The 27,045-nt window shown below is 42.3% G+C and overlaps 1 protein-coding gene across 8 annotated transcripts in view; it reads right to left on the bottom strand.

The window, feature by feature from the left end:
• The window catches only part of TLN2 (talin 2), a 446,962-nt gene that overhangs the window by 120,447 nt on the left and 299,470 nt on the right, over positions 1–27,045 (bottom strand). For all 8 annotated transcript variants that reach the window (XM_082383205.1, XM_082383207.1, XM_082383204.1 and 5 more), the window contains 10 exons: positions 26,764–26,872; positions 25,789–25,997; positions 25,135–25,233; positions 20,439–20,606; positions 18,916–19,210; positions 16,063–16,229; positions 10,639–10,767; positions 9,335–9,448; positions 7,136–7,249; positions 788–922 (listed from right to left, as the gene is read on the bottom strand). In XM_082383205.1, coding sequence (XP_082239331.1) covers positions 788–922; positions 7,136–7,249; positions 9,335–9,448; positions 10,639–10,767; positions 16,063–16,229; positions 18,916–19,210; positions 20,439–20,606; positions 25,135–25,233; positions 25,789–25,997; positions 26,764–26,872 — 1,539 coding nt within the window. The remainder of the gene's footprint in view (positions 1–787; positions 923–7,135; positions 7,250–9,334; positions 9,449–10,638; positions 10,768–16,062; positions 16,230–18,915; positions 19,211–20,438; positions 20,607–25,134; positions 25,234–25,788; positions 25,998–26,763; positions 26,873–27,045) is intronic.

Below are 27,045 nucleotides of genomic sequence, written 5' to 3'. Positions count from 1 at the left end.
CTCAAAATAACTTTTTTATTAGATATAACCTAAAACTCTAGATATTTTTCTTTGGTGATGTAGTGCACTGTTTATATTACAAATTCAAATCAGCTTCTAACCTTCTTCCCTTGCTCATATATGAGGCTGCCTGTTTCTATAAAGGGATTGTTACAATGAGGAAAAATGAATTCATGCTAGAACTCCATGCTAATACCACATCAAACAGTACAGTAATGAGGCCCTTTGGTAATTAACACATCTCAGAGACAAAAATGCATTAATCCCCAATTCTGTTCTATTGAGGAACTTGTTAAGGTGAATTCTCCCATTTAAGAGGTGGAACCCTTTCAGGGCAAAGATAACATAGATGATCCTCCAAAACAGATTTGCTGCCTAAATAATGTTATTAAGTTCACAAGATAACACCTGGAAGATATGATCACTTACTATGCCCACAGTTTACCTGGCACCAAGAAACTGATGACCAGTCTCCCCTAAGACTGTGAGAAATAGATCATTGCTTGTCCCATGGCAGGGGAGGAGGGAAAGTAGGCAACTTAGCATAGTTTAACCAAAGTCATCTGTAACCAGAAGGTGATAACTAAGTTGAGGAAATAGCGGCTAAAAGTGGCAAAAGCCAATCCACACGAGCATATTTAGTGGTCAAGCAGATGAAAGGGACAACTGCGCCAAGAAATATGCCAGGCAGTGTTCAGGCCCTGGGGAGCACCCTGGTCACACCAACAGTAAGGAATTAAAAGCTCCACTCCTGACAAGCTAACTGCCGTGACAAGGGTCCACTTGCCTTCTGTGAGGCGGTACGCAGCTCTGCCAAGCTGGTGGCAAGGTTCTTGGCACACTGGCTCAGCTGCATGGCTGCAGCCTGGTCGCTGACAGTGGGCACTGCGGCTTTAGCAGAGGACACCATCTTGCTTCCAGGCTGTGGAGAGAAAAGCTGAAAGTAAGACAGCTCCTGGGCAGCAAGAGTCAGAGAGTAGAGACCCAAACAGCAATGCCGCCTTATCAGCCAGAGCTTACTTTGCCCTAAAACAAGGAATATTAAAACCATCTAGTTTCCCCCCAAAATTGCCAACCAAAATCAGATACTCTAGGGCAGTACATTCTAGGAATGTTTGAAACAAAAAGTATGTGTCTTCAGACTGGCTGAATGGATATGAAAACAAGACCCATATACATGCTGTCTACAAGAGACCCACTTCAGATGTAGGGACACATACAGACTGAAAGTGAGGGGATGGAAAAAAATATTCCATGCAAATGGAAATCAAAAGAAAGCTGGAGTAGCAATACTCATATCAGACAAAATAGACTTTAAAATAAAGACTATTACAAGAGACAAGGAAGGACACTACATAATGATCAAGGGATCAATCCAAGAAGAAGATATAACAATTGTAAATACCTATGCACCCAACATAGGAGCACCTCAATACATAAGGCAAATGCTAACAGCCATAAAAGGGGAAACTGACAGTAACACAATAACAGCAGGTGACTTTAACACCCCACTTACACCAATGGACAGATCATCCAAACAGAAAATAAATAAGGAAATGCAAGTTTTAAATGACACATTAGACCACATGGACTTAATTGATATTTATAGGACATTCCATCCAAAAACAACAGAATACACTTTCTTCTCAAGTGCATATGCAACATTCTCCAGGATAGATCACATCTTGGGTCACAAATCAAGCCTTGGTGAATTTAAGAAAATTGAAATCCTATCAAGCATCTTTTCTGACCACAATGCTATGAGACTAGATATCAGTTACAGGAGAAAAACTGTAAAAAACTACAAACACATGGAGGCTAAACAATACACTACTAAACAACCAACAGATCACTGAAGAAATCAAAGAGAAAATCAAAAAATACCTAGAAAAAAATGACAATGAAAACACAACTACCCAAAACCTATGGGATGCAGCAAAAGCAGTTCTAAGAGGGAAGTTTATAGCAATACAATCCTACCTCAGGAAACAAGAAAAATCTCAAATAAACAACCTAACCTTACACCTAAAGCAATTAGAGAAAGAAGAACAAAAATCCCCAAAGTTAACAGAAGGAAAGAAATGATAAAGATCAGATCAGAAATAAATGAAAAAGAAATGAAGGAAACAATTGCAAAGATCAATAAATCTAAAAACTGGTTCTTTGAGAAGATAAAATTGATAAACTGTTAACTAGACTCATCAGGAAAAAAAGGAAGAAGACTCAAATCAACAGAATTAGAAATGAAAAAGGAGAAGTAACAACTGACACTGCAGAAATACAAAGGATCATGAGAGACTACTACAAGCAACTAATGCCAATAAAATGGACAACCTGGAAGAAATGGACAAATTTTTAGAATAGCACACCCTTCCAAGACTGAACCAGAAAGACACAGAAAATATGAAAAGACCAATCACAAGCACTGAAATTGAAACTGTGATTAAAAATCTTCCAACAAACGAAAGCCCAGGGCCAGATGGCTTCACAGGTGAATTCCATCAAACACTGAGAAGAGCTAACACCTATCCTTCTCAAACTCTTCCAAAATATAGCAGAGGGAGGAACACTCCCAAACTCATTCTATGAGGCCACCATCACCCTGACACTGAAACCAGACAAACATGTCACAAAGAAAGAAAACTACAGGCCAATATCACTGATGAACATAGATGCAAAAATCTTCAACAAAATACTAGCAAACAGAATCCAACAGCACATTAAAAGGATCATACACCATGATCAAGTGGGGTTTAGCCCAGGAATGCAAGGATTCCTCAATATATGCAAACCAATCAATGTGATTCACCATATTAACAAATTGAAGGATAAAAACCATTTGATTGCCTTGTAATCCAAGTGTCTGAGTTTGTGTTTGTATTTATGATTGTGTTTGTATCAAATGGCATCATGGAGTGTTGCCTGGCTGAAGGTTTCAAAGTCATAAGAATAGAGGGAAGAGGTAGGAGAATTGGATCACATGGAATATGAGAGTATAGATGTAGAAAATTTAAAAAGAAGAAAACCTGTACTGTAGCACCTGGCATCATGTTTATTTTATAAGTGTATATATTGCTCAGATACTAACTAGGAAAAATTCATTAACAATAAATATGCTATGAACTTAAAAAAAATGATAATCTCAACAGATGCAGAAAAAGCTTTTGACAAAATTCAACACCCATTCATGATAAAAACTCTCCAGAAATCCAGAAAGTGGGCCTAGAGGGAAACTACCTCAACATAATAAAAGCCATAGATGACAAACCCACAGCCAACATCATTCTCAATGATGAAAAACTGAAAGCCTTTCCTCTAAGATCAGGAACAAGACAAGGGTGCCCACTCTCACCACTATTATTCAAGATAGTTTTGGAAGTTTTAGCCACGGCAATCAGAGAAGAAAAAGAAATAAAATGAATACAAATTGGAAAAGAAGAAGTAAAACTGTCATTGTTTGCAGGTGACATGATAGTATACATAGAAAATCCTAAAGATGCCACCAGAAAACTACTAGAGCGAATCAATGAATTTGGTAAGGTAGCAGGATACAAAATTAATGCACAGAAATCTCTTGCATTCCTATACACTAACAACGAAAAAATCAGAAAGAGAAATTAAGGAAACTCTCCCATTTACCACTGCAACAAAAAGAATAAAATACCTAGGAATAAACCCACTTAAGAAGGCAAAAGATCTGTATGCAGAAAACTATAAGACACTGATGAAAGAAATGAAAGATGATACAAACAGATGGAGAGATATACCATGTTCTTGGATTGGAAGAATCAACATTGTGAAAATGACTCTACTACCCAAAGCAATCTACAGATTCAATGCAATCCCTATCAAACTACCACTGGCATTTTTCACAGAACTAGAACAAGAAAATTTTACAATTTGTATGGAAACACAAAAGACCGCAAATAGCCAAAACAATCTTGAGAAAGAAAAACGGAGCTGGAGGAATCAGGCTCCCCTGCCTTCAGACTATACTACAAAGCTACAGTAATCAGGACTGTATGGTACTGTCACAGAAACAGAAATACAGATCAATGGAACAGGATAGAAAGCCCGGAGATAAACCAACGCACAGATGGTCACCTTGTCTTTGACAAAGGAGGCAAGAATATAAAATGGAGAAAAGACACCATAAATAAGTGGTGCTGGGGAAACTGGACAGCTACATGTAAAAGAATGAAATTAGAACACTTCCTAACACCATACACAAAAAGAAACTCAAAATGGATTAAAGACCTGAATGTAAGGCCAGACACCATCAAACTCTTAGAGGAAAACATAGGCAGAACACTCTATGACATAAATCACAGCAAGATCCTTTTTGACCCACCTCCTAGAGAAAGGGAAATAAAACCAAAAATAAACAAATTGGACCTAATGAAATTTAAAAGCTTTTGCACAGCAAAGGAAACCATAAACAAGAAAAAAAAAAAACCCCTCAGAATGGGAGAAAATATTTGCAAACAAAGCAAGTGACAAAGGATTAATCTCCAAAAGGTACAAGCAGCTCATGCAGCTCAATCTCAAAAAAACAAACAACCCAATCAAAAAATGGGCGGAAGACCTAAATAGACACTTCTCCAAATAAGACATACAGATTGCCAACAAACACATGAAAAGATGGTCAACATCACTAATGATTAGAGAGACGTAAATCAAAACCACAATGCGGTATCCCTTCACACCAGTCAGAATGGCCATCATCAAAAAATCTACAAACAATAAATGCTGGAGAGGGTGTGGAGAAAAGGGAACCCGTTTGCACTCTTGGTGGGAATGTATATTGATACAGCCACGATGGAGAACTGTATGGAGGTTCCTTAAAAAACTAAAAATAGAACTACCATATGATCCAGCAACCCCACTACTGGGCACATACCCTGAGAAAACCATAATTCAAAAGGTCACATGTACCCCAATGTTCATTGCATTGCAGCACTATTTACAATAGCCAGGACATGGAAACAACCTGAATGTCCAACGACAGATGAATGGATTAAGAAGATGTGGTACATATATACAATGGAATATTACTCAGCCATAAAAAGGAACGAAATTGGGTCATTTGTAGAGATGTGGATGGACCTAGAGTCTGTCATACAGAGTGACGTTAGCCAGAAAGAGAAAACAAATATCATATATTAATGCATATATGTGGAATCTACAAAAATGTTACAGATGATCCTATTTGCAGGGCAGGAATAGAGGTGTAGACGTAGAGAACGGACATGTGGTCACAGAGGGGGTAGGGGAGGGTGGGACGAACTGGGAGATTAGGATTGACATATATACGCTACCATGCGTAAAATAGGTAGCTAGCGGGAACATGCTATAAAGCACAGGAAGCTCATCTCAGTGCTCTGTGACGGCCTAGATGGGTGGGATGGGGGGGAGGTCTAAGAGGGAGGGGATATAGGTATACATATAACTGATTCACTTCATTGTACAGCAGAAACTAACACAACATTGTAAAGCAATTATACTCCAATTAAAAAAAAAACACCCCACATTTGAATCTAAAAAAGAGTGGCTATGTGTATATGCATAACTGATTCACTTTGCTGTACACCTGAAACTAACACAACATTGTAAATCAACTATATTCCAATAAAAATTAAAACAAAATAAAATAAAACAAAGAGAAAAAAGTCAATAAAAAGTGTGCTCCACATGCTGCTAGTTGTAAATTTAGATTCATTCATCCTTCTGGAAGGGCAATTTTACCACATGTATGAAAAGAGTTTAAAATGTAAACTTTAAAAAAAGTTTAAAACTTTTTGATCTGCTGATTCCATTTCTATTTATTTCTGACTCTGGCCTTATTCTTGTAAAGGTCTGATCTGTCTACAGCAGCAAAATTAAAAGAACAAAAGAAACAGGAAAAACAAGAAGGGCAGGGACAGAGTGACCCCTGGACCACGTCCACACTGTACTATCATAAGACCCTACGATCCTGCCAGCAGTGGGACAACACAACTGATTCTAGGCCCTGTAACCACCTATAGCAGAAGACAAACAACTTGTCCAAGCCACAATTCTCAATGTCCCAAAGATAAAAATAAGCTGCTTGCAATCCTAGTTCTAGTAATTTACCCTAAGGAAACAATTTAAGAGGGGCACAAAGATTTGAGCACACACCAAGACTTTTTTTTTTTTTTATCATATCACAGGTTGTTTATGACGGCAAATAATTGAAAACAAGCTGTATGTCGAATGACAGAACAGCTAAACAATGAGTATAGTATATGAGAAAATATGATTCAAATTCACAAATGTTCATAATATAAATGTTAACATGAAAAACACAGTCAATACACAGTGAATTCCAAGAGAATACATACATTAAATAAATACATTTGTATATGTATGAAGATAAAATGTGAGGAAGCACAAACTTTTCATGTTGTATCCCTGCATGTTGGAGCTACGGCTCTTGAAGAATTAACCAAATAGATGTAACACTGGGCCCTGTAGGTACAGATCTGAATAGACAGGGACGAGAAAGAAACTTGCCAAACCACACGGACTGTTTAGGAGATCCAAGTAGACAAAGTGCCGAGAGATGTGAAAGAAGTATGTACAAAGGGAGTATTCACAACTTAATATTCACATTTTATATTTAATTAAAAAAAAAAAAGAACCTAGCCACACTTCACAAAGACCGACAATACTTACTAATTCTATAATTGCCGCAAGAAACCACCACACCTTTGGAGAAGATGCACTCGCCGATTCTTATTTTCCCTGGCTATGAATAATGGCATGAGGTGTTCTGGAAACTAGCAAACCTAAAGCAATACTTAGTACTAGGCTGTTTGTCAAAAAGTGCAGCTTATTACATGTTTTCCCTCACGGAAGAGAAATACAGATAGCAAAATGGATAATGTGCCATCTCCTGGGGCAATTTCCCTGCATATCAGCATCTTGCTTTGCCAAGCTGCATCTCCCTCTCCTGAAACTGCTTCCAGGTCTGCTTACTGCAAAGACTTTGCTCTGGCTCTGGCATCTGTGAAGTCCTCTCCTTAAGGATAAAGGGCACCCCCTACCCAGTGGGCAGTGGGGTGGGGGTGGGTTGAGGTTCTGGGGAAGACGGAGGTGAATGTTTCCGTGGTACCTGGAGGAAGTTCTGGCTGGAGATGATGAGCGCCAGCTGGGCACTGAGATCTTCTGCTTGGGCTTGGCTCCCTCTGACCCCCTGGACCAGCTGAGGGATGTGATCAGCCACCGCCTACAGGAAGCAAGGAAAATGAAAACTGAGCACACCCAGGATGGTGACGTACCAAAACGGGGTGTGTGGGGAAACGCCCCCAGTGATAATGTTCTGTGGATGTGCCTTCCCTCCTGGGGGTGCCTGGCCCAGACCTTGGATTCACTCAGCATCTTTAGCCCGTTGGGCCCTTTGCCAACACAGTACCTGTGGGTAGGCTCCTCCCACACACGCTCTACCCTGTGGTCCCCCGGGTCCCAATACACGCAGCACAAGGCGATTCTCCATAACGAAGCCTTAAAACAATTTCCCCAGTTGCAGCTCACACCATCCTGGCTCGTTAGGGTTGAAAACCCTAGCATCAAAGAATCTATCCAATTCACAGGTGGATAAACTCAATTCATACGGTCCAGTGATCAGAAGAAAGTGAGAGAAGCACTCAACTAACAGCATGCTTCAGCATTTCGATATCTGACTTTGCGGGTATACGTTCCGTCTGTCAGCTTTCATGTCACTGTGGCTCCTCTTCCTGTGTTCTCACTCCTCAAATGGGAAAACACAATGCCCGGGGTAGGGGAGGGAGGACAGCATCCCGAGGTGAGACCACTTGAAAGTGACCGTCTCCCTCGGTGCCTAGGAGATGCTGGCCTTTTCCCTCTCTGCGCCCTCCTGCTTGTCCCTCTGCGCCACGCCACATCTGACCAACCAGGCCCTCAGAGGCTACAGCACGGCGACCGTCACTACTAAGGAAGGACCCAAGAGCAGCCCACCCTGGTGACACGTTCTTTTCAGGAGCCCATTCCAGCAAGAATTAAAAAAAAATATTTCCAGGAGAATTTCACTCGAATCCTCTTCAGGACCGCTGGCTCCAGGAACTTGGCCCGCTTTACCTTCTGCACTGCAACCTGATAAACAGCAATGCTCTCATTCCCTGACAGAGGTACCCACGGGCTGAGTATGCTCCGTTTGTTCATAAGAAGTAGGGGGATGGTTCACACTATGTTCCTGGACACAAGTAGCATGTGCTCCCCTGAGAAGGGGAAATGCCATTTTGCTACCCCTGCTGGCGGCTGAAGCCAGGCCCCGACAGGAAACCAACTCCCTCCGCAGCAGGGGCCTGGCTCTCAGGAAAAAGCCCTTCTTTACGTGCACGATCCCAAGGACAGGGTCCTCCTGCATTGCTGAGGCTTTTCCACCAGAGCAAACTTGCTCCCCAGTGAGGGGCTAGCCTCAGAGAACTGGGATTCAGGACGTGGAGGGCCCTGGGTGGCCTCCCCACAGGAGTAGAGCCATTTTTGAAGTAGAAGCGGCAACAGCCCTCACATGTGAATGGTTTCACAGAGGAGATTTGAGAAAGGAGAGAGAAGGCTCAGAGCCCACGCAAATCCAACATGCCTCTGCACCCAGCTCCCCTGGCAAACCGCAAGTGCCGCAGGGAATTTCAGTCAGACGTGGTGCCAACATGTGGGCGATGGCCAGGCAGTGAGCTGTGCCTTTGGCACCACTCAGGGCTCTCCCGGGAGAGTTAACCCTGGGCGCTCAGAGAAGGTGGCAGAGGTGGATGGCACCCCCTGCGGCACCTTGGCTTCAAGCGCGGCGTCAGCGACAGGTCTCGGAAGATCAGTGAGGCAACCACAGAAAGCACCAGAGCGCAACAGCAATGAGGCCAGACAGGATGAATAGATCCTCAGGTGCCATCAGTGCAAAGCAGGAAATCACCCCTGCCACGACGAGTGAAGACTGAACACAAAGGCCACCATTCAAAGGGAGGAAGGCACTCTGGAAATTCAATGCTTCATTACCGTTTCAGAGCCCTAAACGGCCTTGTCATTGATCCTCCTTGACTTGTGCTCTCAAAAAGAAGGAAAAGAATCTAGACAAAGGAAAGACAATGCTGGGAAAAACATGTTCTCCTTCCAAACAGAGGCCATCCACTTAACAGACAAAAACCAGACGTGTGTGCGTATACCTGGAACATGGGAGCTGGAACAAACTGGATTAGGGGCCTGGATGATCAGTCTTAACCGAATTACCAGGGCACTGGGCGCTCTAATGTTATCAGGGTCTCCTCCAGCAGACCTGGCTCTCTGGCAGCTGACGCCTCACCTTGCAGCTCTGGACCAGCTGCTGCTGGGCCGCGGGGTTCTTGTTGGACACGGCCGCGTTCTGGGAGGCGGCGATGGTCTGCGTGGCTGCAGCTGCAGCCTGCTTGGCTGCCACCTGGGGAGGACAGTGAGAGGAGGTGAGGCAGGGTTCACACGTGCAAACACACACACACACACACACGCACATTGATACAAATCCCCTCCACCACAGGGGGGCACCGCACAGCTCCAAGAAAGGGCACGCCAGGCACAGACTCCGCCCTTTCAGCACCAATGACATTCTAACCTAGCCACGCCCTGTTGTCTTCCTTTGGTTTAAATACCCTGGGACAATTGAAAAAGACAGGCTCAAGTTCCGATGTTCATCTGTCATTTCTCAAAAAGACAAGGGACGAGTCCCAGGACCACGATGTCACTGATAAGCAGCACTAAGTCGAAATGTTTTAGGAGAAAAACATTTCTCTCACAAGAAGCATGGGCTGCTCTCTGGGTCAAGCGCCAAGCACAAACACTGGGGCTCCTGACTTGCCTGGGCTCAGAAAGGCCCAGATGTCCCCACTGGCGTACTTAACCGTGTTTAGTCTCTAGTCTCCCTCCACGGACAAGGAGGTCAGCTTTCCTCCAGAACCCAGCAGATTACACACGGAGGGATTCCTCACTAGAGCCAAGTTCTGGCCTCTAATGCCCCCAAATTTTAGTCTAAGAATCTCCTGTGTACATTTGTGAGAGAGATTTATTTTCTTACAGAATTTGTGCCTATTACTTTTTTTTTTTTCCGAGAATAAATAAGCATTCTGAAAAGTGACAGAAGTATTTATTACTCCCTTCCAAACCTCTTTATCCCCATCTCCAGTCTTCCAAAGTTCCTATCATCTACTGGGAGTCGTGGAAGAGTATTACCTCCAACAATATATATACATTTTTAGCTAAAGGTCCTTTCTGAACGTGTACATCCCTTAATGCCAGGAAAAAAAAAACAAAAAAAAAACAAAAAAAAAACCTGGTTCCTCCTGAAGGAAAATTTGAATTCTGTTCAAGAATGTTAAACTCTGAAAAGATTCTGGCATTGTGCAACCATGAACTGAAGCAGTTTTCCAAACTGTGTCAATGGACCTAAACCACTGAACCTAAATGTACAATGTCCCTAAACCAGCCGTTCAAGTTCCTCATGGCACCTAAAGCATTAAACTGCATCGTCTATCTTGATTTAGCTTCCTTTCTAGGGGCATTGCCTTATGAATTCGCTTATTCTTTCAATGGACTCTATGCAAACCTAAAACCTGGAAAACCAGCCTCTTTACCGACCTCCAGTCGGTTGACGATTTTTTTCTTAATAGCATTCTGGGCTGCGGCGTTGGTTGCCACCCGGAGACCTTCTGCAGCTTCTCTCAGCCTTTGCTGCTGGTCCTCATTCTCAGGGTTGGCTGCAGCCCCCTACGAAGGTGAAAAGAAAGATTCCAAGAGGTCCAAGGGGCAGCATGCCACAGACGCTGAATTCATGCCTTCAATGTTACTTTTTCCTATGAATACCAAGTAATGGGAAGAGAGAAGCCAAAGCAGTATCTTTATGATAAAGATGTTTCCTCTCACAACAAAAAAATATCTACCAGGGGATGTTTCCAAACTGCACAGCTAAACAAGAAAAATCCAATGGTAATAATTAAACACTTGAGATCATAGCCTTCATCATCCATATAAATTACCTTGTGGTGAGAAACCCAACGGTTTAAAAGATGTTAAGATAAATCTCCCTCCTGCTCACATCTCTCAGGGAGAATTTTATTTTAATTGGTGTGACAGACACATATTGCTGCTGAAAGATTCTCTTGCCCTGCGGCACTGGTGAATGAGAATGGGCTAAGATTACAGCATAACACAGGGGCTGGGATGGAGGGAGTGGGGGGATGGGAACGCCATCCAAAATTCCATAAGCCAATGTTGTTCAAGAAAGACCATGTCTAGGAATTGCATTCCTAGAGAGTCTGGGTTGGCAAATATAGCCAAGTAGAGTTGGTCCCTAACTGTACTAATGAGAGAAGTCGACGCCCCTATCCAGGCAGGGAAAGAGGAGGGTGCCGTGCACAGCCGCTGGCCGTGTTTCCCTTGTGTAAGCCCACGGCTCTTTTACTGTGTTGCTGTAGGTTAAAGTGTGTTAGGAGTTCAAGTGGATTTTAGTTAGATGGGTAGGATTCTGAAGCAGGGAAAGGCTAAAGGTAATGTAGGGAGAGGATAATTTTACTGCCCAATAACTCGACAAAAACTTAAAGCACATCCAGTCTTCCACCTCCACCTGTGATAAAAGCATCAATCAAGATTCTTCTCACAGGGCCTGGATGCTTTGTGACCACCACTGGATGTATGTAGATGAATGAGTTTCTTCCCATGAACATTTTTGGGCAATAATAGTTGATTGTGAGGCAGAAAGAAACACGCCAATTATCGAAATCAATTTTCTAAACATCTCAATTTTCCATGTGAACACTTTGCCAAATTTACCAATTTGCGAAAACCTCTTTCTTTGAACTACGATATGTATAAAAAGTCATAGGAATTCCCACTGAATGGAACAGTTTTAACATCTGTGACAGAGTTGTTTTGGCATCCTCTTGGATGGAATCTTCTTTTAAATTTAAACCACTTTTAGTAGTCTTGATTTTTGTGTTTTTAGCAACTAAAAAATTATATTTTTGCATTTCACACGTAAAAGGATTGTTTGGGCTCCTTTTGCGTTCTTCTACAAGTTTATGAGAGTCGTTTTATTTTTTCTGCTCATTGGGTATTTTCTAAAGCCACTCCTTTATCAATGCCTCCAGTGGCATGCCAGCCTTAACTGTGTTTCAAGCAGCAGGAAAGCACCATTTCTGCACGTTACACAGCCGTGGGTGTCTGGATCCTTCCTTAGCAATATCTTTTTTATGATGAATGTGTATTAGATATGGGGTACTAATCTTGGCCTGAAATCTTAGTTACTGATTATGAAATATTTTTTTTCTTCACGCTAAATATATTCTTTGGAAGTCTAACCATCGTACATTCTTTATTGTTCAACAAAATTCAGCAAATTAAAATATTGCCATGACAACAAAGTATCAACTTTTAACTAAAACGTTAAAAGAACTTACAAAAACACTCAACCTTGCCCCATCTAACATAAATAATCAAAAATAACAAACACTTTGGTAACTTGGTATAATGCCGTGAAATAGTCTGGGGAGCACTACACATCTAAAAACAAATGTGCACATTGGTCCTGGCTCAGTCCTGGTTATGTGATGGTAGGTTTAATCTTTCTGAGTTTTAATTTTCTCATTTGTAAAGTAAGGGACAGATTAGATTTTTCACTAAGGTTCTTTCCAGCCTAGCAAGTAATTTTTGTGAACATGAGGGTTTGCCTGAAATGGCTTTCTTTAAACTTAGGAGAAAAAAAAGAAAACAAAACTAGTAACAACCTTAAAAAAAAGTAACTATAATCCAAAACCGTAATGCATATTTTTGCTAAAAGTGATGCTAATCAGCAGAGTTTCTTGGCTGAAAGAGGGATCAGGGACAGAGGAAGGAAGTTCGGACCCTGCCCCTCCTTGGGACTCTCTTCAGCCCTACCCAAGACATATCTCTAAGGACTATCAGCCCCTCAGGTAATACAGTGGTGAGTCAGACAAGGAGGAAGGTCTACTGGATGTCACTGCATGTCACAGTACATCGAAAGTGAAGCAATTCACACACTTGGTTGAGACACATTACTGTTCTGTTAGAGGCCAAGGAGGCAGGCTAAGCTGTGGGGATGTTTAATGAATCTGAAATGCATAGGAATACATTCAACATGTTACCTTGGTGATATGAAGTTGAAAGTCATTTCTATTTTCTTATTTATACTTACTGCATTTTCTATTCATTTCACCAAAAGCATGTGCTAATTGCATAATAAAAACAGCATAGATAAATACAGCCTTATCCATTTAAAATAGTTCTCGCCCAGAGGTAGGCATCAGAATCTTCTGTGAAACACACACATACACCGGGTCCCAGCAGCAAACTCGGAAGTTAGGATCTTTGGGGGTGGAATTAAGGCACGTGTACTTCAGTAAGTTTCGCAGGGTTCTGAAAAAGAGCCCTGGATAAGAATCACTGGCTTTTAACAGCAATTAGAGAAGAAAAAGAAATAAAAGGAATACAGATTGGAAAAGAAGAAGTAAAACTGTCACTGTTTGCAGATGACATGATACTATACATAGAGAAGCCTAAAGATGCCACCAGAAAACTACTAGAGCGAATCAATGAATTTGGTAAAGTAGCAGGATAAAAAATTAATGCACAGAAATCTCTTGCATTCCTATACACTAATGATGAAAAATCTGAAAGAGAAATAAGGAAACACTCCCATTTACCAATGCAACAAAAAGAATAAAATACCTAGGAATAAACCTACCTAAGGAGACAAAAGACCTGTATGCAGCAAACTATAAGGCACTGATGAAAGAAAAATTAAAGATGATACAAACAGATGGAGAGATATACCATGCTCCTGGATTGGAAGAATCAACATCGTGAAAATGACTATACTACCCAAAGCAATCTACAGATTCAGTGCAATCCCTATCAAACTACCAATGGCATTTTTCACAGAACTAAAACAAAAAATTTCACAATTTGTATGGAAACACAAAAGACCCCAAATAGCCAAAGCAATCTTAAGAAAGAAAAAACAGAGCTGGAGGAATCAGGCTCCCTGACTTCAGACTATACTACAAAGCTACAGTAATCAAGACAGTATGGTACTGGCACAAAAACAGAAACATAGATCAATGGAACAGGATAGAAAGCCCAGAGATAAACCCATGCACAGATGGTCACCTTATCTTTGATGAAGGAGGCAAGGATATACAATGGAGAAAAGAGAGCCTCTTCAATAAGTGGTGTTGGGAAAACTGGACAGCTACATGTAAAAGAATGAAATTAGAACACTCTCTAACACCATACACAAAAATAAACTCAAAATGGATTAAAGACCTAAATGTAAGGCCAGACACTATAAAACTCTTAGAGGAAAACATAGGCAGAACACTCTATGACATAAATCGCAGCAAGATCCTTTTTGACCCACCTCCTAGAGAAATGGAAGTAAAACCAAAAATAAACAAATGGGACCTAATGAAACTTAAAAGTTTTTGCACAGCAAAGGAAACCATAAACAAGAATCACTGGCTTTTAAGTTAGAATGGGCATCATCAGAAAATCTACAAACAACAAATGCTGGAGAGGGTGTGGAGAAAAGGGAACCCTCTTACACTGTTGGTAGGAATGTAAATTGATACAACCACTATGGAGAACAGTATGGAGGTTCCTTAAAAAACTAAAAATAGAATTACCATATGATCCAGCAATCCCACTACTGGGCATATACCCAGAGAGAACCATAATTCAAAAAGACACATGCACCCCAATGTTCATTGCAGCACTATTTACAACAGCCAGGTCATGGAAGCAACCTAAGTGCCCATCAACAAGTGAATGGATAAAGAAGATGTGGTACATATATACAATGGAATATTACTCAGCCATAAAAAGGAATGAAATTGGGTCATTTGTTGAGACATGGATGGATCTAGAGACTTGTCATACAGAGTGAAGTAAGTCAGAAAGAGAAAAACAAATATCATATATTAACGCATGTATGTGGAACCTAGAAAAATGGTACAGATGAACCAGTTTGCAGGGCAGAAGTTGAGACACAGATGTGGAGAACAAGCGTATGGACACCAAGGGGGGAAAGTGGCAGGGGGTTGGGGTGGTGGTGTGATGAATTGGGCAATTGGGATTGACACGTATACACTGATGTGTATAAAATTGATGACTAATAAGAACCTGCTGTATAAAAAAATAAATAAAATAAAACTCAAAAATTAAAAAAAAAAGAATCACTGGCTTTTAGAAGCATCATGACATAGCATAGCCGTCAAAAAGCACAAAGCTGTCTCTTAACTCTTTATTCAAACTCTCCTATAAATAGCTACTGGGTTTTGGATAACAGTGAAGCAGGAAACACCTATGCAAAACCTTTCTTTTTTTTTTTTAAGTGGTGAGTTTTGAGAATTTGCTGCCTTTATTCTTATATATATATTTATATATACATATATTCTTTTTCAGATTCTTTTCCCATATAGGTTATTACAAAATATGGAGCATAGTTCCCTGTGCTATACAGTAGGTCCTTGTTGTTTATCTATTTTATATATAGTAGTGTGTATATGTTACTCCCAAATTCCTAATTTATCCCTCTCCCCACCTTTCCCCTTTGGTAACAATAAGTTTGTCACCTATGCAAAATCTTGAAAGAAGTTTAGCTGAGAAGTTGAATGGAGGGCAAAGTGACATTAAGGCTGCAGGAAGAAAACAGGTCAAAGTGAATTTACTGTTGAAATCTCAAGTTGAAATTAATCATCATTTTCACTAAAGCCAATGGCAATGACCCAATGTAAAAAGAGTACTGGCTAAGTAGGGACTCTGTTGTCTATGGCTGAGTCAGCACCACTTCCCTAAAGAGTTTTTTCATTCATGTGTTCTGTGACCTTCCCCTTTCCCACTTAAAGAAGGTTAAACATTACAAAGCCATATAGATTTTAAACAAACAAAAATGCACAGTTGTCTGACCATTCTCTATCTTGAAGGTACCTTCCAAATCCTAACTTTCAATGATGTTCACTTTTCAATTGACTAAATCCAATGTACTACCTTTGCAGCCTCCACCATGCGAGCGGTAGAGTCAGCCAAGAGTTTGGCTGCTGCCAGGAGCTTCTTGGAATTCTCCATGTCGATTTCTGCTTCCGCATCTGACCTCATGGCGTTGACGAGGTCTGAGGTGGCCTGAGCCAGGACCCGGGCCTGGCGTACCATTTCACCTAGAGGGTGGGACAGAGGATGCAGTCTGTTTGTCTGCTTCCTAAAGCTCAGGGGAAACGTCAGGAGCCAGCACAGTCTTGTCTCTATTCCTCTGGCAAAAGGGACGAAGAGGAATGAGCCTCCATGCTCCATTCCTAAGCAATGAAGCCAAGTCAGATCCTGAACCAAAAATATTCCCTGTGGCTGCCAGGCCTGTCTACCCCCAATCACATCCAAGTTCAGTCTTTAACTGTGTGGGATAAAAATGACATAAGTAACCTAAGAGGAACCCTTTATAAAGAGAAGGCAGGGAACAAGATTATGTGGATTTATTATGTGCGTTTACGCTTAGTAAATACTTATATAGAAAATATTATTTACCTCACGTCAAAAGCCACTTACACAAAAGCCCCTATAATAAGCTCTTTGAGTAATGTGCACAAGAAAAATATTTTTAAATTTTGAGTCAATCTGCATGCTACGTAACACCAGATGAGTGGTATCACATAACCCACTCTATTTGTGTCACTTGGCTCTCACTCATAGGAAGCACAGACCCCAGTTTCATGCTCAAATGCTGAGATTTGCCTTGGCCCAGTCTTCCTATCAATTTTCTCTTTGCTCACCCTTTCCTTCTCAGCATTGATTTTGATCTCGTTATTAGTAATGGTTATTAGTAACTGGGATTTTACTGATATCTATTTCAACTTCCTTTTGGAAGTGGGAGGGGTACCATCGTCAACATTAAAAATAAAACTACTCAAATATGAGCAATTTCCTCCCCTAAAGGTCATTTGTGAAGAAGGACGAAGCACTGTTAACATTAAGGGGGAAAGAAGCTTTCACGAAAATCAAAAAATGCTCAATTCAAGGTACCTGGATTGTATCCTGGGACAGTGAATGGACATTAGTGAAAAGTTGGTGAAATCTGAATAATGTCCGTAGTTTAGTTAATAGTAACATACCAATGCTCATCTCCCAGTTCTGACCAATGTCTTGCGGCCTAAGGGAGATGCTAAAAAGGAGGGAAACTGGGAAGGGTACAGGAGAAGTCTATTACCCCAGCAACTTTACTGTATATAGAAAAAATATTCCACAATAAAAAGTTTATTTAAAAAAAATAAAAACAAAAGAACCAAAAAAATCCAGATGTGTGGAGCAGTGTCATCTCTTAAATCACTTAAGAAGGATAGAGAAAATCACAAGGTAATTTTCTTTAAAAATATACTCGTTAAGAAGTATTGCTCTGTGCTGAGGAAGAAGTAGGAAAATAGACTTCTTACAAACTCCTGGTAGGGTTGCAAATTGTGGAACCTTTCTGGAGAGAAATTTCAGACACGTTTAAAACAAAAAATGTACATACTTATTGGCCCAGAAATTCAACTGATAGGAATTTATCCTACATATACTCCCCAAAGTAAACAGAGATATTTTTACAAGAATGGTTACTGCAATATTAATTTTGTAAAACAAACAGAAACTTGGAAACCACCTAAATGTCCATTAAAAGACAACTGGTTAAGTAGATTATGATGCGTTCATTGAATAGAATACTATGCTGTCATTAAAAAGATTAGTGTATAGGTCAACATGAAGAAATTTTCTAATATATTCAGTGAAAAAGGTTGTAGAAGAGTATGTGTAACAGAATTCCATTAATATGAAAAGAAAGAGGGTGTTGTACATACATATAAATGTCATTAGGAAGACTGAACATTTCTGCAAAGATGAAACAAATTGATAAGTGGTCAATTCTAGAGATTTAGATGGGATAGTGATGGGCTGGGTCTGGGGAGAGGTAATTTTTAACTAATAGACTGAAAAGGTGCATTTTACATACATACATACATACATATACATATATGTATATATATATATATATATATATATATATATATATATATATATATATATATATACACACACATATATGTATATCGTGATGTTTGACATCTTAGAAAAACCTTTCTGCTTGGAAAGAGACTGCCCCTCCCAGAGCTAGCCAATACTTAGAGATAGTAAAGGGTCTAGCCAAGAGCATGGTGGTAAACTACCCAATCCAGAGTCATCCTCTGTCTGGTCCCTACAGCCCAGGAGGCAATATTCCTCTGCCTTCATCATCCCAGAGCCATGGACCAGGCAACTAGGGATCACCCCTATAAGGGTAGAGCCAGCTGAAATTAATCAGACTAGCCAAACTTAAGCTGTTCATCTTGCTTCATCTTGCCTTTCCCACAGAAATCCCAATATAGGTGGTGGCCTAAGCTCTCTCCTCAATCCTGTCTTCTGCCATCTGATCAGAACTTGATGCTTCCCCTGTGACCCTGTGTGACACGCAGTGACCCCCTGTCTGGGACCTGTCAGTATAATAAACTTCATTCCAAGCCTCATTCTTGCCTCCCCCTGTGGCTGCACCAACTTTACTGTATCCAACATGGACATTCTTGGAACAAAAGGGATTTACTGTGTATCTAAAATTATTAAATAAAGATACCCTAGTTAACGTTAAGTCTTTCAGTGTTGCTGGGACAGGCACATTAGGAGTCTCAAATCTTCTTCCCAGCCTCAGGGAAGAAGTGTCTGACTGAGGCGGATGAGAACTTGCCCTTTTGCCAGATGTCCAGGCAACCATCGTCCGACTCACTCACAATCATCACCATCGGGGAACCCTAAACCGACCGGCCCGCCCACAGACCAGCCCCTCACCGGCGTCGCCCATGGAGCTGAAGATGCTCTCGGTGACACACATGATGGTGTCGGTGGCCTGGTCATAGCGACCAATGGGCTCGCCTCGGCTGGCGAACTGTCGCACATGCTGCAGGAGATCGTGGAGGGCCTGGCTGACCACACTGGCCGCCGCGCTGACCTGCTTCAGCAGCTCAGTGTCGTCCGTGGCTGCCTGGCAGGCGTGGACGCAGTTCTCCACTGAGCGGTCCACGAGCTTCCCTGCTTCAATCAGCTGCTCCTGGCACACAGGGGAGCTGATGGTGGGGCTCACGACCTGAAGCGAGACGGGAGTGGGTCTTGGTTACCGTGGGACAACTCTGGTCTCCAGCGCCCACTAGCATTTCCACCACATCCTTCCCTGGTCTGGGCCTCAGTTCCTTATTTATAGGACCAGGGATTCAACCAAACCATCACTGAGGTTTCTCATACTTCACCATTTCACTTTGTGATTTTAGATGCCCGTTAACTTTCATCTCCATTAGGGCTCTATAACCACTGATACTACTGACTACTTCTGTAGAGAGAAATTTCTGATATTTGCCATGTATACCTCCTGCTCTTAGGAACCTCTGAATTGAGTCTTCTGAGCTGAGATAAAGACTATGTAAAAGAATTATATTTTTTTCCAGAGGAACATATTATATTTCCTGGAACTCTGCCTCATGGTACTTGAAAGGTTAGGGGAGTTGTATCAGTAATCTGTGATACTAGGATGGTGAACAAGGAAAGCAGGAGGGAGACCATCAGTGACCCCTCTGACGGATGTTGCAAATCCTCGGATAGGACCAGAAATGCCAGGCTGAACCAGATTACACATCTGTACAATATGTTATGTCATCAGGTTGAGAAACAGATGGCTCCCATCTTGTGACACGTCATCTCAGCAAAGATACACATGGTTGAGTGGAAAGGGTTTCTGAAGTCAGACTGGCCCGAGTTGCAACCCTAGTCCTGCCACTTAATGATTTCTGTGGCTGTAATCAGTAACATCTAAGGGCCTCAGTTTCCTCTTCAGTAAACCGGGGATGATGGTGCTTAATGAAGTAATGTATTACACAGAGAGTGTACATCCTAACTGGCAACCATGAACTTCATCATTACCTCCTTCTGATTCTGTGCAGTGCAGAAAGGGCTCCCGTGGACTCTGCGGATTATTACTGAACCCATGTATAATGCTGTAACTGCACAATCCAAGAGCTCTTTGTGCACAGGGGTAAAGAAGACATACTGAGAAGTCCAAAGGGGAGACACAGCAATTGGCATGTAGAAATGGCAATTAGATACAAGAAGCACCACTGCCTGAGGACTTGAACAAGGAAAAAATGATTAAAGAATTGGACATCTTATGCTAAAATCCTGTCATGTCCCCTAAAAGACACCTGAAGCAAGCTCTAAGCCTTACACAATTTTAACAGGTTCTGCCCCTGGTTCCTCCCAATGACTGGAGGCAGATAAGAGCGTGTGACACTCTGTAGAAAGGGCTGGGGTGCCAGCTGGCTTACCTTGGCACACGCCACAAGCTGGGAGGTGGAGAGGGCACACTGGGTGGCGGCAGCAATCACCCTGTTCTGTAGGACTGTGTCCTCAGCCACTTGGGCAACATTCTTTGCCTTTAGGACCAACATGGCAGCAGCATTGGCAACAGCTTTGGCCAAACTCATTAAGACGTCCTAAGAAAAGGGAAAAAAAAAATCGTCATTTATATTTTCCTAATCACTCTTCACAGCCTGAAAGTAAAGTGTGGTGTCCACTTAAACATTTTATTAAAATTCCATTTGACCTTTTTCCTTCAGTACTTTAGAATAATATTTTTCCATTTATTTTTCTGAAATGTCAAGTTAGCCTGAGAGCTAATTAAGGAAGGAGACTTACATCCTAATAACACAGTCTCCTATACGTTAAGTAGCATAGGTTTCAATCCAAAATAGGTTAGTGTGAGGGCAAGGCTTGTATTTTAACCACTGACTCACATTTGTGCACTTAAACAACACTTCGAATCTTGACAACATCTCCTGAGTATGTGGTGGATCAGCTGAAAATATATACTATGAGCAGTAGGAAGGATAAAATTCATGGCCTCCATGTCATCATGCCCCACTATAACTTGAAAATTTATTTTTCTGATTTCTACTTTGCACAAGATCCAAGTTGTCATCAGAAATTCAGCCACATCTTGGCCTCCAGAGGGCAACGTTGAACATGCACGGAGAGCACCTCCAGCTCAAGAGCCCATGAACGCTCTGAACATAAGTTATTCTCAGTGTTCTGTAGCCTTCTGGATGGAGATTAATTATTATGAAAAGTGGAAAGGGAGCCTACATAAATAAACCGGCTACAAGAAGACCTCACTGAAGATGTAAGGAGCTCTGAGCCTTTAAAGATCAGTTTATGCTTCAAGTCAACACAAAGGCTTTCTGCCTGCAGGATGGAGAATCCTCTGACTTAGCCCATCAGATCTGTCACCCATTTCTGTGACCTAGCCCATCAGATCTGTCACCCATTTCTGTGACCTGAAGAATCACCACTGCTACGTTTAATTCACTTCTTGGCTTTTAATACTGAAGGTCATTTATTTGGTTTGGAAATGCCTTCCCAAACATATAAGCCATTATTATTTTGAACATGTCAAGGCTTTCTCCCAGAGGAGATGTGGTCAGAAGTCTTTATTAATTCATCAGATAATGAAAAGCACTTTTGATTCTGAACGCAAAGGGCACCACAGAGTCTTTACAACAAGATATTTTATGAGAAGATATACTGGGGAAGAGTGTTTAGCCTGTACAATTTTACACAGAGCAAAGACTATATCTTATCCAGGCAAATCAGAAACCCATGAATCCACCAAATAAGCAGCTTTTAAAATGGACAACAACAAAGCAGGCTGAAAGGAACAGTTTGGTCCAGCCTTTTTTAGGTCTCTGGTGTTTACTGGATGTCCAAGGAAAAACCACAGCCTGTGGTGCTGAAAGCTGAAGATGCCGTTGGGATCTGACTGGCACTCATCTGTCATACAGCTTCTAGAAACTGCTCCCAACATGGCCTGCAAAGTTACAGTTCTTGGACATCTATCTCAATGCTCAGTGAAAACAAAATTTGAATGTCACAAATTATTATCAAGATTTTTAAAAGCAGTCTTCCCAAAATGGGTCAAAGTATTCCTTCCCTTGATAGGGATCCATCTTTTCACCCAGGGACCAAGATTTGGTCATGCAAACCCTTGATTGCTCTAAAGGACTTTGTTAGACTGATTTATAGAAATCCTGCTCCTCCTACTAATTTTGTCCCAGAAAAAAACAAATACAGTTAGAAAAAGAACGTGATACTATGGCTATAGTTGCTGACAAGGCCCTTGTCAAACTTTTCAACAAGACCACTATTATGCAGCTCATGTAAAATAAATCTTTGTTAACTCTGGGAACATGCAGGACATTGAAAACTCAATAAAAAGCTCCAAGATAGGATCTCAAGAATCAGAAAAACAGAGAGTAAGAAATCCAATGTCAGTAAGCCAGGGGCTACCCATAACTGGAGGAGGTTGTAGGATCACCTTACTGCCCTGGTGTTTACCTAGAGAATGGGAAACATTCAAGCCAGGCCTTCCCTTGCTAAGAAAGCCTCCACGGGACCTACCTTAAACTTGAACCTGCTTCCCTAGCACATCTGCATAGAAGCAGACATTAGGAGGCAGAGTTTGCATTTACACTGTGATGGAAACAGTTTATCAAAGGAAAAAAAGAGGAAAATCTTAAAAGAAAAACAAAAAACACCTCAAGGCAGGGACTTCTCTGGTGGCACAGTGGTTAAGAATCTGCCTGCCAATGCAGGGGTCACGGGTTCGATCCCTGGTCCGGGAAGATCCCACATGCTGCGGAGCAACTAAGCCTGTGTGCCACAACTGCTGAGCCCGCGTGCCTAGAGCCCACACACCGCAAAGAAGAGTAGCCTCCGCTCGGCGCAACTAGAGAAAGCCCATGTGCGGCAGTGAAGACTCAACACAGCCAAAAATAAATACATACATACATACATACATACTCAAGGATATATGAGATGCCTTAACGAAGAACTGTGACTTCCCTCTCAGTCTTCCCAAACACTTTGGAAAATAAGTTGACTGCTTCAAGATAATTAAGCCTAGTAAACCAACAGATGGATCTCGTATTTACGCAATTCCTAAGTAGGTACCTACCTACAAAGAATTACTTGCTCTAATACAGAATGCACAGGACAACACAAGGGGAGTTTGGGGATCTGACTAAGGGGAAGTCAGGATGGGGACATAATTAGCTTGGCTTTAGTGAGATGTATTTATGTGGTCTACAGTTAATTCTGTTTATAGTTATTACTGGCCATTCCAGCACAGAAATGGCTTCCAGAAATACTCCTACCACCCATTATGGGTCTCAGCCTCCATGATCACATGAATGTTCATGCACTGAATGTCTCATTGTATTGCAGGATCTGAATGAGTGCTATGTTCCCAGCACCCCAGGAATGTGGAGAGTAGAGAAGGTACATGTTTCATGTATCCACAACATACATGACCATGTCTTAGCGTAACTGACACATCTTGAGGTGATGAAGTTCGGCAGTTCTAGACAAAAGAGCAAGCAAAATTGCCCCCTTTGAAGCAACTTGAATGCTAATGGAAAGTTGAATGATCCTTTTATTCTGAATTCTACAGAAATCCCAAACATCGAACCTGACATAGGATTTGGAAAAGGGCATCTTCCAGAGAACAAGGGCTCAAACTATAACAGTTTAATTAGAATGTATTTGTATGTTACTTGTAAAATGAAGACTTAGGAGGATGAGGAATGAAAGGCATGTGCCCATGAGTATGTGAAGAGTTCATCTGAGCCTGAAGATCCCTGGCAGAAGGCCTCCGCACCCCATCTGTGGGGGCTGGGAATAGAGGCAGACAGGTTGAGATCTTGTCTGAGCTGGCAGTGCATCCAGCCAGCTGCAAACAGTGGCTACAGCTGATCCCCAGAGGACATGTCCCTGGTATTGAAAAAAAAAAGTGGGTGACAAAAAAGACTGCCACACTTGTGGTTTTGGATATGACACAGACAAGAGACCCAGCTCTAAACACAAAGGAAAGCCTGTCCTATGTGTGGGCAGAGTGTAAGGGAGTGCCCGTATTTTCACTCTTACATGTGAACTCAAGAATGATGCAATTAGGGACTTCCCTGGTGGTGCAGTGGTTAAGAATCCTCCTGCTGGGGAAGGGGAAGCTGGGACGAAGTGAGAGAGTAGCATTGACATACCAAATGTAAAATAGATAGCTAGTGGGAAGCAGCCACATAGCACAGGGAGATCAGCTCGGTGCTTTGTGACCACCTAGAAGGGTGGCTAGGGAGGATGGGAGGGAGGCTCAAGAGGGAGGGAATATGGGGATATAGGTATACTTACAGCTGGTTCACTTTGTTGTACAGCAGAAACTAACACAACATTGTAAAGCAATTATACTCCAATGAAGATATTAAAAAAAAAAAAAAGAATCCACCTGCCAATGCAAGGGACACAGGTTCGATCCCTGGTCTGGGAAGATCCCACATGCCACAGAGCAACTAAGCCCGCGAGCCACAACTACTGAGCCTACGTGCCTAAAGCCCATGTTCCGCAACAAGAGAAGCCACTGCAATGAGAGCCCGCGCACCGCAATGAACAGTAGCCCCGCTTGCCGCAACTAAAGAAAGCCCGCACACAACAACGAAGACCCAACACAGCCAAAAATAAATAAATTTATGCTAAAAAATAAAAAAATTTTTAAAAAGTAATGTCTTCATAAAAAAAACAAAGAAAAAAGAAAAAAAAAAAAAGAATGATGCAATTAAAAACCGCCACAAATAGATAAAACAAGCTTGGCCGTGAGTTGATAACTCTAGAGTTTGGGTGGTTGATATAAGGGTGGTTGTGACATTATTCCGTCCATATTTGTGTTTGAAGAAAGTGTAGCATGCTGACTAGTGAGAACAGTTAAGTAAGTGTTTCAAAGTGGTGATGCATGATGTAAGTGAAATGAGTCTTCCAATTAAAAATTCTTTTTCTTTAACACATAAAGACCACACTCCGAGATAATCCACCTTCATCTTTTTTTTGTCAGCTCAAGGAAGGCTCAGTTTTTCATTACCTTCTCCCTGCTTGGGTCTAAGGCCATCGCTTAGGCTCCAAGATTATGGGCTGCAAATATCTTACCTGGAATCGCTCATCAGTCTCATTCTCTCCGATCTGCCGCAGAAGATCGCCACTGGCTTGTCCAATGCTTCCAGCGGCGGTCAAAACTGTCTGTCGAGGCTGTGAACACAGGGCACATCTTAGTGGGAAAGAGAATGCGTTGCCTCCCCAGCGCCATGAGACAGGGCAGTGCAGGAAGAGGAATCCTACAGGATGGCCTCCTCCTGCCCCTCAGTGAGACCCTTGAACTATCTGCCGGACGGGAGACATACACGTCCTGGTGGAATCTGTGCAAGGAAATGCCTGTGGCTCACAAACCAGCAACGGCTGCATAGGTGTGAAATGTTCAAATAATGAGCCTCAATCAGCTGGTAGGAAATTAGCGTACAGACTTGTATCCCCTTTCAATGTGTATTGGTCATGTGTGTTAGTTTCTGAGGTTACATCTAATCAAGTACCCTTGGGTTGGGGAAAGGAGGCTTCCTACTAAGAGCTCAACCAGTCTCAAAGGTTGAACCATGGTTTCTGCACCCAGTTCACCAACTCCAAACCCCAGAGTGTGGGAACATGAGTCGTCAGGATGGAGCGGACATCTCAGGAAGCAAGAACCGCATGGGACCCAAAGGCTGCACCTCCCTCATCAGAACCCGAGTGACCGATGGCCCCAAAGCTCACCTCTCCAGAAGTCGGCTGCACAGCTTTCAGCAAATCCGACACGGCCCCGGCGAGGGTCCTTGCAGCTCTGAGCAAGTCCTCCCCGCTGCCTACCTCGTCGTCCATGAGGGCCGCCAACAGCTTCACGCCCTTGGACATCTCCGTCAGGTTGGAAGAAATGGTGGTGATGGCACATCCCACAGCGGTGTAGTCGGTGTCTGCAGGGTCACCTGGGACAGAGAAGGACCGTCACCATCAAGGGAGGGCGGTGAAGGTTGAGGGGAGCCCAGGTGGACAGGAGACAGGGTAACACTGGCAGCAGAACCCTGCCCCCACCAACGACGCCCCCATCCTGCAGGAGTCAGACGTCTCCCCATCACCAAGGTGCTGCTCTTCATGGGGTCCTTTTACCCCGAGGCCTCATATATTAAGATACTGAGCATGTGCATCTTTAAAATTCCCAAGGAAGAATCAGCATCTCACGGCCCTTTTCAGAAGGCTGCTCCAAGGTCAGCCGCTTGGAGAGGTCAACTCTACCCCTGAAACACTGCAACGCTGCTTGGTGAAGCCAAGATCTTCCCTGGCTCACAAGTGACAGCGCAAGGCTGGGAGTCATGCTATACAGAGGAGACCACGGCTGGACAAGACAGAAGAAGGCACCCATGACTGCTAGTCATCCAAAACCACTTTGAGACTGTAAGCTCTCAGAAGGGAGAACCTGGCCTCAATATACTTTGAAGTATGTCCAGCAGCTTGACGAACAATGAGAAGAACTGAATAAGTGCTTTTTACTGATGATGCATGATACAGACAAAAAGGCATGAGATGTTCACCACATTTCCCCTGGGTCAGTGGGAGAAAATGTCTGAAGCATTGTGAGGGCCTAATAATAGACTCTCCCCTCAGAATAGGAAAAATCTGTTGTTTCAATCAAAGAATAAGAACTTCTTTTTTTTAACAAAACCACAATACACCACAAATTCCTCAGGGACTTACCGGCTGTGAGGTTAACAACTGAAGCTGTTCCAGCTGTGATGGCATCGACTTGAGAGTGGATTTCATGTTTGGATTCGTCGACTTTATTCTGAACCCATACCCTAGACGCCTGCAAAACCAGACAACTTCATGACAAAATTGCTGCACAGGATTACCCAGGAAACCAGAGAAGCCGTGCCATAAAATAAGACCAGTGTTTTGGCCACACTCTTCTCACTGGGCCAGCACCAACGAGGCCCTTAAGTCACCTTGAACGATGTCCTTAACAGGCTTCTTGCTCAT

The sequence above is a fragment of the Balaenoptera borealis genome (genome assembly GCF_965194805.1).
Source record: "Balaenoptera borealis genome assembly, chromosome: 3".
In the NCBI taxonomy this organism is placed as follows: domain Eukaryota; kingdom Metazoa; phylum Chordata; class Mammalia; order Artiodactyla; family Balaenopteridae; genus Balaenoptera; species Balaenoptera borealis.
Note: the sequence above shows the minus strand (reverse complement) of the source record. Positions and strands in the feature narration are given on the sequence as shown.